At 42.9% G+C, this 13,582-nt stretch overlaps 1 protein-coding gene across 1 annotated transcript; it reads right to left on the bottom strand.

Annotated features, from left to right (window-relative positions):
• Positions 1 to 328: 328 nt before the first annotated feature.
• supv3l1 (SUV3-like helicase) lies at positions 329 to 12,948 on the bottom strand (the record flags this gene model as incomplete). Its single annotated transcript, XM_083650981.1, has 16 exons — positions 329 to 2,175; positions 3,097 to 3,245; positions 4,419 to 4,595; positions 5,088 to 5,168; positions 5,361 to 5,460; positions 5,967 to 6,086; positions 7,136 to 7,229; positions 7,758 to 7,938; positions 8,798 to 8,889; positions 9,192 to 9,269; positions 9,586 to 9,697; positions 10,261 to 10,429; positions 10,926 to 11,040; positions 11,848 to 11,955; positions 12,186 to 12,263; positions 12,654 to 12,948. 16 exons carry the CDS (start codon positions 12,946 to 12,948, stop codon positions 1,767 to 1,769), a joined length of 2,358 nt encoding a protein of 785 aa, XP_083507107.1. The 3' UTR covers positions 329 to 1,766.
• Positions 12,949 to 13,582: the final 634 nt, after the last annotated feature.

Below are 13,582 nucleotides of genomic sequence, written 5' to 3' on the forward strand. Positions count from 1 at the left end.
TGTGAATATGTAATATTTTATTTTCTTGACTACAGTGAGTGCATGCTAAAGTTTGACCAGTTGACCTGTGCTTCATGGACCATCCAAGCCTGCTTAGCATCATGTCAAAGCTGCATTATGAAGTGCAGAGCGTGGACACGGAGGTGAAACTGCCAAGAAAAGCTGATTTACACATTGCAAGCTATGTCAATGACAAATGCCGTCCGATTTTGTAATACATTATCATTTATGGTAACATTATCATTATTTAGCATGGCAATAGGTTGATGGAACATTTAATACGCTACTAGTCATGAAATCAAAACATTAATTATAACATAATGGCAAAAACACGTTTTATTCAGTCGTCATCATGTAATCATTATCCTAAATGTACAATCAGCAACTGACAGAAATATGGAATATCATCTACGTATAGACACGACTAGGGCTGGACTCAAATGGAAAACACAAATCATTTGTGAAGATTTTGAATTGAGTGCTCATTATACAAAAATACATACCATGCCATCACACAGTTGTGAGGTTTTCCTCCGTCTCTGAGTCCACTCCCTGAATTTAATTAATTTAAAGTAAAGTAAACCCAGCACAACACAACATTTACACGTGCTGCATCTCAAAATGTTTCTTGGTAGTCAGAATGCTCCTGACACACATAGACAAGACAACGTGATATCCTGCAACTCTCCACTGAAACCATAGTACGGTCAACACTGTTGCATGTCAGATGCACTGTACTGGCTATAACTATGGAAGTGGTAGCTCAGAGCCGTGTAGTATATAGAAGAGTCGCGACATCTCCATTCACTCCAATGGACCAGTGTTTTACTCTCAAGAGTTCCAGGAAGTAAGGTCCTGGATTAAGCAGCACTGTCGAGTTGCAGCAAAATGGACAGTTTGTGTTGTACTTTGAAAGTTTTTTTTTTTTTTTTTTTTTATCAAATTGTACATTATCAGCTTTATTTTAGCATTCAAAAGTAGCGCGAGACCCCCTTCCTGGTTGTTCATTGGCTAATGAGTCACACATTTTGGTTCTCCACTGACGCCACTCTCTCTCTCAATTTCTCTGTGGTAGCTCAATTAGGACCTGGTGTTTCCCAAAATTACCAATGACAATGGGTCTATTCTTTCCCAAGTGAACGATACACTTTCATTTGTATTGACTGTTGGCAATAAAACATCAACATGATAAAGCAGAGTTTACATGGTTCCAAGTTGAGTCCAGTTGGGAGTTTGAACTTATGTGAAGTGAGGAGTGGGCCTGAGCAGCGGGATCCCTCACCAGGCCCCCTTCAGCAGGGTCAAGGGAGCATCTCTGCAGATTGAATGCAGCCAGTACCAGTAGTTCACACGAAGGTAGAATAAACCACCTCGACTAGAATCATTTCCAACACCACCTCGTTAGCATTTACCACTCAAAATTAGTTAATCACGTGACAGTCCCAGATGACATCGTACTCTGGCATTCATCTAATTCCAGGCCAGATCACATGACCGCAACCAATTACTGTGCCCAAACCTCCATTTTGGTGATATTCGTCTTCAGCTTGAACCGAAAGCTAAATATATTCCTTTATGTGCTGAGAAATGCCCCTAGGATCCATGTAACTCATTTAACCCCATTTCATTTGTTCATAAATGCAATGGTGTCAATGAGACAGATCTTATCAAAGGTTTTTTATCAAATAGTCGCAAAAATCCAATTGTTCATCTCCATGGGAACAACACTGACCACGTGCAACGTTCATAATAACAGTTTTTGTCGCTTATTTCTTCTTCTTTTTCCGACTCCCTTTGTCGTTACTTTGACTTCCTGTGTCTAGTGCGCTCTGATTGGAGAGTTCTTTTTGATGATCTTTAGACCACTCCCTCTGCAGCTGCCGGAGCAAGTCAGGGGTCAGCAGGCCGTCCCGCACCAGGCGGCCGGACAGAGAACTGTCAATCGTCTGCCCCGCCCCTCCCCTCGCTCCCCTCTGACCTCTGCTGGCCGCCGTGAAGCTGCTGCTGCTGCTGGCGGCTCTGCTGCTCAGTGTCTGTAGCCGCTCGGTGGAGGGCGTGTCCGTGGCTCTGATGAGGCGCGTGATATTTCGGACCCCCTGTTGGATGATGTCATCGAGCTCCTGTTGGATAACCCGCACCGAGGCGGTGTCTGGGAACATGTCCATGAAGCGGTAGCTACAGAGACAGACACATTGCAGTAAAGCAAAGGTTTGTCCGCATATAGAGAGGCAAAGTGACCGCCTACTTCCTGCTTCAGCACTGTAGCAGAGATTTTCATCCGCCATATATTTTCCCATAGACATTTCGTAAAATGCTTATAAAAATAGTTTTACTTCGCCAAACCAAACGGTCCAACGATATTTAGAAACAGGAGAGACCACATAACATTTCACTCGGACCAAAACGTAAAAGAATTGCGGATTTAAAGAAAATATTTTTTCGATGTAGTTTTTTTTAGGTTTTGGTGCAAGTGAAATGTTCTATGGTCTCTCCCAATTCTAAATATAGCGGAACTGTTTGGTTTGGCGAAGTAAAACTATTTTTGTAAGCATTTTACGAAATGTCTATGGGAAAATAAATGGCGGATGAAAATCTCTGGTACAGTGCTGAAGCAGGAAGTAGGCGGTCACTTTGCCTCTCTATTGACAGATGCATTGCGAACAGGAGAGCTCTGCGAGATGTTCTGAAGTTTTTAGATCACAGTATATTGACTGCTGTAGTGCCACCATGAAGTCAGTAGGCTTTTGTACATTTTCATGCATGGGAAAAGAGTTGTAGTACAAAGAGTAATATTACATAGAAATATTTAGTTGATGTTGCCATTACAGTATTAGCATCCTGAATACACGATATCCTCGAAAGTGACGATCAAGATAAAAATAAAAACGCCACATATATCTTGACGCTTCAGTTTAACATTATAAAAAGCGCTTATTTGCTGCTGGAATTGCTGCTTGCAGGAATTTTTTACTAATTACAATGAGCATAGCAGAATAGTAGAAGTCTGTGGTTGTATGCATGCAGTGGATGTGTGTTGTGAACTGTACCTTACTTTTCATTTGACATTTGATATTAGATTTGAGAACATTGTATCACCTTAGCCAGAGGTACAGGTCCAACACGTCATGAACACCCTCCAAGTGGACCAAATCTTTGATGTTTTTGGGTGCAGCCAGCGGCCAGCTGACATGCCGACAGACCCACTCAAACGTCAGCGGCTCGTCCCGACTGAACTGACGGGCAAACTGCAGGAAAAACATTATCATCAAAACCACAATATTGCTGGTATAGGTTTTATTGTCCACACAGTCAGAGTCAAAGTAATACGACCAGTAGAGGATCAAGTCAACATAGGAGAGCAGGCCTGAGGGAACATTCTATGTATATGATGTATATGTATGTGTATGTATGTCATGTTTTTATAAGACCAGGGACCATGATGGAAATAAGTGTATTTTGCATGTTTTACTCCCTTGGATTGTGTGTCTTTATATCCATAATAAATCAAATCAAATCAGCCTGAGCATTTCCATAATGACTGCTGAAATCAAGTCACCTTTCAATTATCAATTTAGTATCAATTTAGCAAACTAGATACACAACAGACAAATTCTGTAATACCGCTACTGTACGTATGAAATGTCATCATGATACGAACGCTGCAGATTATAGCCAGCTCTCATGTGCTGTGCAAAGCAATGCATATCCATCAGAAAGGATGGATAAGTGCAGGAACAGTAAGAGAAAGACAACCAAAACTGTGACTGACATAAAAAAATAAAAAATAAATCATTCTCATATTGCTAATATCTATTTTTCATTCTCATATTGCCATTTATAATTGGACGTGGGAAATTCATTACTATGCACTGCAGTAACATTATACTCTTATTGCTTACTTACTTAAAACATTATTGACTACAAAGCTAAACAAGCGCACAAAAACGTTTTTTGATCACATCAAACAATACCAAGCCGCAGCCATACAACCCTGCATCAAAGGTTGAAGTTAATTATTGCCCTTGAGGACATCATCATTCGGTATTATAACCATAAAATGAGTGTGTGTCTCTCTGTGCGTGTGTGCTTGATACAGAGATACATATCAGATGTGATGTGCTCATAGTAGAACACCTCCATAAATCCCAGTCAACTGGTTTTTCTCATCTTATTTCTAATTTTCAGCTGAAACAGTTATCTCATCCATCTTCAGTGTACGTGTGTGTCGGTCCCTCTGCCTCAAAATAAGGGATTTCTCGGTCTAACCCCATCGCCCGTTTCCCACCCTGCCTTAAAGGTGACAGTAGTAGACAGATTCTCCCTCCCTAGTATCAATCCTTCCCTCCTTGCCGCTCTCCCTCCATTTTCCTCCTTTCATCTCACGTCTCCTTCCCCGGTTCCCTTCTCTCCATCCTTACCTTTAGAAAGGAGGTGCATACAAAGGGTTGTTTCTTGTTGATGGGCGCGGTGCAGAACACGTAGCGCGACCGCAGGTTGAGAGGGATATGCTGAATCATGTCGGCCAGAAACTTGAAGTCGTCAATGTTGCAGACAAAATACAGACCATCCACCTGCGAGAGGCTGACAAATATGTCCTGGAAGAGAGAGCAGTGAACGCACACGTGTGTGTGTGTGTGTGAGAGAGAGAGAGAGAGAGAGAGAGAGAGAGAGAGAGAGAGAGAGAGAGAGAGAGGGAGAGAGAGAGAGACAGAGAGAATGGGATCAAAACATTTAATTAGCAGCCATTTCTATGCGAATGACAGACACCCTGAAACAGAGTAAATCGGACATAATGAAGGCGGTACATCGATGATATGTATCTAACTCAACAAGGTTAAAGTATACAAGTCTGTAACCCTAACTTCATGCACAATGCCTATACTGTTATTAAAGTACTATACTACTATACTATACTATAGTACTATAGCATTGGTGGCAGTCACACTCACAATGCAACATTTCTTCACAATTCTGTTCTCCGATCACCATTTCACTCTTGTTTTGGGCCTGGCTGTAATGTTGTCATACTTTCCATCTCCGCATTTTAATTTGCTCTTATGCCCCAGGAGTCAAGAGGATGTACTTACTATAAGGTTGGACAGTGTAGCGTCGGGTAGATGATAGGCAAACATCTCTATCTGTTCTGCGGTAGGATGGAGACCTGCAGTCTGAGACAGAGGAGAACATCACAAACACCTCATCTCTGCCTGTGTGTGTGTGTGTGTGTGTGTGTGTGTGTGTGTGTATTCTGGGCTTGATGGGATCCACAATGAGGCAGAGTGTCCCAGCATTTCTTTGAGGACAAGCAGGTCTTTATGTACGTATGTACATTATGTGCGTGTGTGCGTCTTAAGTTTAACCTCTATGGGCTCCACTCTGTGGCTGAGTATTTCCTTGAGGACAGGCAGATCGTCTCTGTACATGGTGGTCACCTGTCCTTCTGTAAACTTAGAGGAGAACCTGGAAGAGATGGCAGGAGAAGGGGGGTGATTACATGGATAATTTAACAGAAATAAAAAAAAATAGTTATTATTAGCAATTTTAACATTCCTCATTGAAACCAATTGATACCAATGACTGCAAGCTAACATCCTAGCTACAACAACAAACTTTTTTTTTGTTGAGGCAACAGCTACATGGCCAGCCTATAAATGACAAGTCTGTCGGTAGGTGGGTAGGTCGCTCCCTCTGCACTCAAGAGCCACGGCGCATGCACGGAAATGAGCTGCTGCAGTTGGCCAGTTGCCAAAATATACTAAAATAGTAAAATTCAACAAGTCAAGGTATCCCATCTAAAATGATGCTAGCTCTATGCTAAGCTCCCTGGACATACACCTATGTGAAGGTTCTGTGACATGGCAATATTATTCATGTTCCTTGCTTCTGCTCTTCCATCAGCTGTCTTATCTCCCACCTCCTTCCCCTCTGACTGGGGATAATGGTAGTAGAAAGAAAGTAACACAGACCTCCCAGCGCGGCCAGCTATCTGCAGAGCCTGTGACGTGCTGATGGTGTCCATCTGCTTCTCCCCCTTCTCGTTCACATTGGGCTTTATCAGACTGTTGAAGATAATACGTTTTATACTCCTAGAGAGAGAGAGAGAGAGAAAGAGAGAGAGAAAGAGAGAGAGAGAGAGAGAGAGAGAGAGAGAGAGAGAGAGAGAGAGAGAGAGACAGGCAGCTGTGAGTTGGTGTTGCTGAAATCTGATTGCTGCTCAAACTCCATGACAGAGATGCTCATGTATTTTTTTTTTTGCAAGTCCAAGTCAAGTCTCAGGTCTTTGGTCACAAGTCCAAGTCAAGTCTTTTATGGATGAGCGTTCTATCATCCAGTCTGCTTAGAACACTACATAGCTAAAACTAAGGAATTCAAAGCATGTACTGTATTATCCTCACTCCTTATTTATTAGCATACAGCATCAGCACTGATTCATTTACATTATTATTAGTAGACATTTCCTTAATGTTGATGCACCAAATAACATATTTTTCACAAGTGCCAAATATTGAGTCTGAGTCAAGTCTCAAGTCTTTTGAAGACGAGTCTCAAGTCACTGTTTGTGCGTCTTAAGTGCGACTCGAGTCCAAGTCCCCATCTCTGTTCCATGACTGTTCCATACATCAGTGTGCATGTACAAATGTTGTTCTGTTCGCTAGGCAGCTATTTTGGATGGACAAGGTATCACTTGATTGGTGGATCACTTGTATGCTGTTTTTTTCCCCAACGTTAACAACTTGAAAAAAGTATTACCGTAAATCCTATGAGGTATTTAACTTTTTCCCTATAAATAGGCTACCGTACTTTAAAATAGCAGCGTCTTGCATGGAGTTTGGCATGATGTTTTCTCCATAGAATGGCATTAGCAGGGCTTCACTCTGCAGGGTGTTGAATGCACATTCAAAATGTTGTGATTCTAATTTAGTGACATATTATGGGATTTATATGCATGTTTGTTTACCATATGGAAAAAAGAAGAAGTTGTAAATGCTTGTTAACTAACACCAGGTTCTGCCTCCCCCTGAGTCCCATTCTTACACACAGCAGCAATGACATTAATAGAGTATGTGTGACAGCCCTTACAGGTTCTTACACACAGCAGCAATTACATGAATAGAGTATGTGTGATAGCCCTTACAGGTTGAGACCCATGCCGATGGCGTCTGTGGCAACCAGGATGTTGCATGGGTCATCAGGGTCATTGAACTTCTTGGCCTGGGACAGCTTGGTGCCTGTAAAGCACAGAACAACCAAGCTTAGACAAGTTTCTTTCAGACAACATTGTGCTTAGGTCCAATTTAAATCAAGGTAAAAATTATGATTTCTGGACATTAAATCTTGATGTCAAAATCCACAGATGAGATTTTGTTAGATTTCAATGTCTCAACTCTTTGTTTTTAGTTGTAAACTGGTATTGAGTAGTACATAGTTACGAACTCCAACAATGGCAGGCATATTCAATCAACTTTATTAACATATCTATAGAAAAAAAACATACAAACACATAACTATTGTCAGCATTTGGGCCCATATCTGCCGGTGCCATATTTACCTCACAGTGAGGTAGTGACACTAAACCTGGCTCAGTTTGCCCTCCAGTGGTTAAAATGAGCAGCCAGTGTTTAATTTAAGATGCAGCTAGATATGAGATACAGTTGTCCTAAGACATGTCATTTGGTAAAGAATAATAATTAATTAACTTTCTCACTCCCTCCCTTCAGTCACACACATATACAGCCTCCCAAAAAGCCCTAACTGACCTGGTGGTAGGCTTCCATAAATGACAGCACATTCTAGTCCTCTTTTCTCAATCTGCGTGCTGATGGAGTAGATGTCGTTTTTACTGAAACAAACGATGCAGTCTCCCGCTCTCAGATTGTCCAATGACTCCAGAGCTTGGTCCAAGATGGAGAAAGGAGTTAGACGCTGGTAGTTGTGGACCTGAAGAGACAGAGAGATGGGAAGGAGAAGGAAGAGTGGGTCCCCACAGCAAAATGTTAAAGTCTAGCTGAACCAAAAAGTATTATTATTTTTTTAGTTCAAATACCTGGGTATTCAGTGCACCTATTTATTAATGTATTAATAAAAGAAAATCACACAAATCAAATTTCTTTCGTTTATCACACTTTTTCACATCGAAAGTTCATTTTTCAAGATTTCATTCATAACAGTAATCTACAGTTTGCTGACGTCACATAGTACTATCAAATTTCTACCCCATTTCAATCAACCATATCACGACCAATCACGACATGGCAGCTGTCAATCAATCTTTATTTCAGGAGAATTTTCTCCTCCAAATGAAGGAGAAAATGGCGCCTAGTGTCTGTAACCTGGCAGAATTTCTAGCCCATAAACTAACTATCAACTTGGTCAATTGTATGTAACATACAAAATAAAGCAAACGGTGATGTCTAAGAATTGCAGGATAACGTTAGTTAAGGCCGAATTCAGACCCCGGCCTCTTGGAGATTCCAGGCCGACAGGCTGCACTCACCACTCCGCACCACACAAAAGGCAGCTGGCTAACTCGTGTAGCACCACAACACGCTGAATTCCACTCGATTTGGGGGCGGAACACGCCAGGATTGGCCAAAGCCAAATCCAGTCCCCAGAATTGTCAAATAAAATCAGCGACATGCTACTATGGCCCGCCTCTCAACCTGCCATCTCAGACAAGTCATGTTTTCAGTCTGAACCACGTGCCACTTGGGTTCCGTTGGGTTCATTTCGTCTTTAACATTTGTCGAACATCAGCAAGTCTCCCCTCTTCCTGTTGTACTACGTTACCCAGGCGTACCTCCACCTCCTCTCCTGTGCTGTACATCAGTTCTCTAACAAAGCTTATGGCCGCAGGTTCCCCACAAACGTGGATCTCGTCCGCACACAGACCTACACAAGTACAGAGGCAAAAGGAGGGGTCAAAGTTCAAAATAGTGTTTGTACTGACAGTGATACATCGACAACTTGGAATGGAACGGAGGAAGACACTTTTGCATTGTACTGGGATTAGGACTGAAGCAATGCAGCGGACATCAACATGCTAAAATACTGTTGCACATAATAAACAGAGACATGACCGAAGCAGTGTAAGAGAGTCTGTGTTCGTGTGTGTGTGTGTGTGTGTGTTCGTGTGTGTGTGTGTGTGTGTGTGTGTGTGTGTGTGTGTGTGTGTGTGTGTGTGTGTGACTAACCCAGCAGTGCTCTGGTCCAGGCCCAGCCTCTGGAAGGGTCTCTGATCATCTGAATCTCATCAATTACAGCCACCTCATCTACAGACAGACGCATAAATGAATATAAATGAAAACCATTTCCATTTCCATTAAGTTCCTTTAAAAAAATCTGGATAATCTAACAGGAGACGCTTTCAGGTCCTTATGAGCAACTCTAATAAGGAAATGCATATGTGCTAGGGAAGTAACGATAACCGGTTTTAATGTTAACCGTGATAAAATTCCTTCCGATAACCGTACCGTTTCAAATTTTCATTATCATTAAAACCATGATGGTGACCGTGATTATCGTGTTACCATGATTACAGTGCTTTGAAAAAGTGTGTTACTAGTAGTGCAGTGTGTGTGTACTAACAAGGCGTGTTGACGCTACACATCTCGATGGTACAGGCCACATGACCTGCCGCTCGGCCCTCTGAGTCCATGAACTTCCTCTCCTCTCCTGTTACCAAGTCACATGACACACCCTGGGAATACACACAAATACACACACACACACACACAAACACAGTATGTTCACAGAACTTCAGACTGAGGGTAACATTTAAAACTGATGATGAAGAGAGCGCATGGAGCTGGCCTGAGGAGGACCCTCGTGAACCAAGGCCCCTCGAGAACTGAACATATAAGTCTGTTAGCAAACTATCAAAACTTAAAGACCCTGGAAAGAAACCCAACATAAATATGCATTTTTGAGGTCATCACACCACAGGAATCTATGTTAATAAGCCACCAGCCAAATTTGAACGATGATGAACTTCACAAAGTATATAAATTTAGGTTTGAAAGTCATGGAGAAACAAGCAGAAATCTCCGCTCTGTCTCCGTCTAGGATTGTGTGGGCATGTCGCATTGAACCTACATACAATACTCTTAAGGCCTTATTTTGAGAATATTAAATGCAATGCTTTTTTTGGGGTACTTTTAAGACCCCGCGGCGCGGGCCGGGTACCCTGGCGAGCAAGAGAAAGCAAGACGCAGGAGTCAGGGACAGAGAAAGAGAGGTAAAGACAGGGAGACAGATACATACGGCAACGTTGCTCTTCTCGAAGATCTCGTGGGCCAGCAGTTTGAGTGGTCCACAGTAGACCCCGGACTTAGCGGCCAGTAGCCGCTGGATGGCCTGGTAGGTCTTACCACTGTTGGTAGGACCAGCATGGAAAATCACCTTCCTTTGGATGGCACGAGCCTCCGGGTACCTGGCAAACACACACACACACACACACACACACACACACACACACACACACACACACACACACACACACACACACACACACACACACACACACACAATATAGACACACAGTCACACAAAATCCACAAGATTAATCGTGCAGGTTATTATGACATACATCATATCATATACAGATACTGATTGAAACCTTGAGCTATTATATAGGGAAAATATTTATATATATATATTATATAGGGAAAAGCAGAGTTGGTACCAGTTAGTTATACCAGTATGAGAGGTTATAGCACCTACAGTACAGGAAGTCTGATAGTACAAATGATAAAAACTATTCCAGTGAGAAAAAGTACATGTTATGATTTACAAAGATTTATCCCATTAACCCACAAGTCAGTGGGCCACCACCTGAATGGAGTTTCAGCAGAATCATTCATCTCCGCTGAACTCCACATATCATGTCCCACCTGATATCAACCAGGATGTATAGCCTACATACATACCAGTTGGCAGGGACTCTGAGGTCTGAGATCTGCCTCAGGTCGTCCATACAGTCCAGCATGGGGAAGATCTGCTTGGCATGACGCATGAAATATGGGTACAGGTCATCTACGTGACCTTGAGAGCAAAGGCAAAAAAGGATGTTAACGAAACCAATACTTGATACAAACTCACATCTTGGTATGATGGCTGATAATGGTCATCTATGATGAGAAGAAAACTGTTAAAGGTCCCAATTCGTGCAGCTGTAACCTCTTAAAAACGTGTGTCTCTGGTCCATAAAACATGATTCTGGATTAATTTGTCAAAAATATAGCAACCCCGTTCGTTCTGACGGAGTTGTCACTTCCTCATCTCGTCGCTTCCCAAGAATGGTCTGTTTCTATAATATATTCAGAACTAACAGTTCCCATTGGCCGCTGAGGGAGAGCCCGCCCCAGGCTCCCAGCGGCCAATCAGATTAGCGTCCGTGGACCAGCACGCTAGGTTGTGTCCACAACTAACGTTAGCAACGAGCTATCGCTAACTTAACGGTTGCTACGCTAAAGAGGACATCTCAAAATGCCTAGACTTACCGAATGCACCTCCGCAGTTGCTGGATCACATACAGTTGGCGTCGCTCCAGCTAGAAGTGTTAATTTTGTGGCTATAGACAAAATGGTGTAGGTAGCTTGTGTGAGAGAGACCGCGCGCAGTATGCTTAAGGACCCGCATGACGTAACATTAACCCGTCTGGGGGAACAGAGTGTAAGGGGCGTGGCTTGAAGGAGACTGCAGGGGGAAGCTGGATAGGGACAAATCCAACTCTGGCAGTTCTGAGGTTGTGGCCACTCATTACAGGGAGGGATGACAGCAGTATATATGCATTTACAAGTAAAAACAGCTTTTGCACGGAATGGGACCTTTAATGGAAAAGCGACAAACCTGCTCCGCAGCACACGTCATTGAGGATGATGTGCAGGTCGGCAGTGAGTGATGTCATCTCCAGGACATACTTCCTGAAGCTGACAAAGGCCTGGTGGAACAGGCGAGCTGTACGTGTAGACACACACACACACACCACACACAGCGCGCACACACACACACACACACACACACACACACACACACACACACACACACACACACACACAAGTTGCCACTTGTTTTTTGTCTGTCATGCAAGCAGGTGGGTTATTGAAGAGTGGTTGCATATCAATGCACTGTGAATATTTGGTGTAACAACAATGCACAGAAGATGCCCGGAGGATTCCAGATCTCACCGTCCAGGCCGTGGTCTGCTGCCAGCTTCTGCATCTCCTTCCTCTTGTAAAACCGGTTCAGAACTTTCAGAAGCTCATCTGACCAAGAAAACGCAAGAAACACAAACAGTAGAAAGATACGTCCGAGAGACAGACAGCGAGCGAGAGAGAGATCAGAAGCATGATGATGAGGCACGCATTAAGGCTAGATAATGACCACCATGATGTTGCCACTTAACGTGATGTTGGTCATTATCACGCTTCTGATCTCTCTCTCTCTCTCGCTCGCTGCAGAGCTAACCTGAGCTGTCACAAGCTCAGCAGCAGCAACAAGGCAGGAGGCTACTTTTACCGTCCTTGGTAGTTTGTGAAAACGTTTGACAAAAGCTTGGCATTGTACAAGGAACTAGAAATACCCGTGTTACCTAGTTACACACGTGACAAGTTATTCAAGATCAGAGTTAGCACTAGTAGCTAACGTTAACTCACTTTTATCCAGAGGCTGGGTCAACTCTGCTCCTACACTCCAATCTTCAGAAGAGTCTGTCTTGACGGCGAGGGGGACAAACAGCGACGTGTCGGGGGGTCTTGGAGAGGAACTTTTGGAGGAAACACTCCGACTGGAAACAGTAGAAACAGCCTGGTGCCGTTTGGACAACAAACTGGATCCAGAGACCTGACACAGGCGACTCTCGGGCAAAGCACCAGCAGTCCGCGGGGGAGTCAGGGCGCCAATCCGTCGTTGAACCCGCGACAACAGATACACACACCGGTTTACTGACATATTTGTGGGTGTGTGGGTTATGTCCGATATGATTAATGCTATCGCTGCATGTTGTTCAGTATATCTACATTAGCAGGACACACTCTCACACCAACTTCAACAGAGGACATCAAATACATGATCCAACGTGGGATAGGGCCACTGAGGGCCCACTCGTTGAGTAGCTGGCCACAAATGTGCCTGCGTTGGAATTGCGCAGAAAATAGGTATATAAATAATTACAATACAGTGTCGTTAACGTCAATGTTTTTTTTTTTACAAGTCAATAAAGCTATACAATTGCAGTTGGTTTAAACTACTAATGCTTAGACAAGATTGCAATTTATGAACAGGCATAACTGAAGACACTCTATACACCCAAAGATCGTATATGCATTTGATGACTCACTCAATGGCGAAGGCAAAAAAGAGCAGAGCAGAATTATCCAGCTCCAGCCGAGGGCAGTACAGAGCACGCCCCGAAGCACCTCAAACAATAATTTCTAATTTTCTAATATTTTTGAAAATAATTTCTAATTATTAAAATTACAAGAATGTAGTTCTAGTAGTGGGGACATTTTAATCTACGTTTTTAATGGAGGTACTTCTTTCTTTTTTTAACTTTTACTCAGATTCTTATACATTTCCTGCTATA

This window comes from Poromitra crassiceps (assembly GCF_964638095.1).
Source record: "Poromitra crassiceps genome assembly, chromosome: 14".
Taxonomy (NCBI): Eukaryota; Metazoa; Chordata; class Actinopteri; order Beryciformes; family Melamphaidae; genus Poromitra; species Poromitra crassiceps.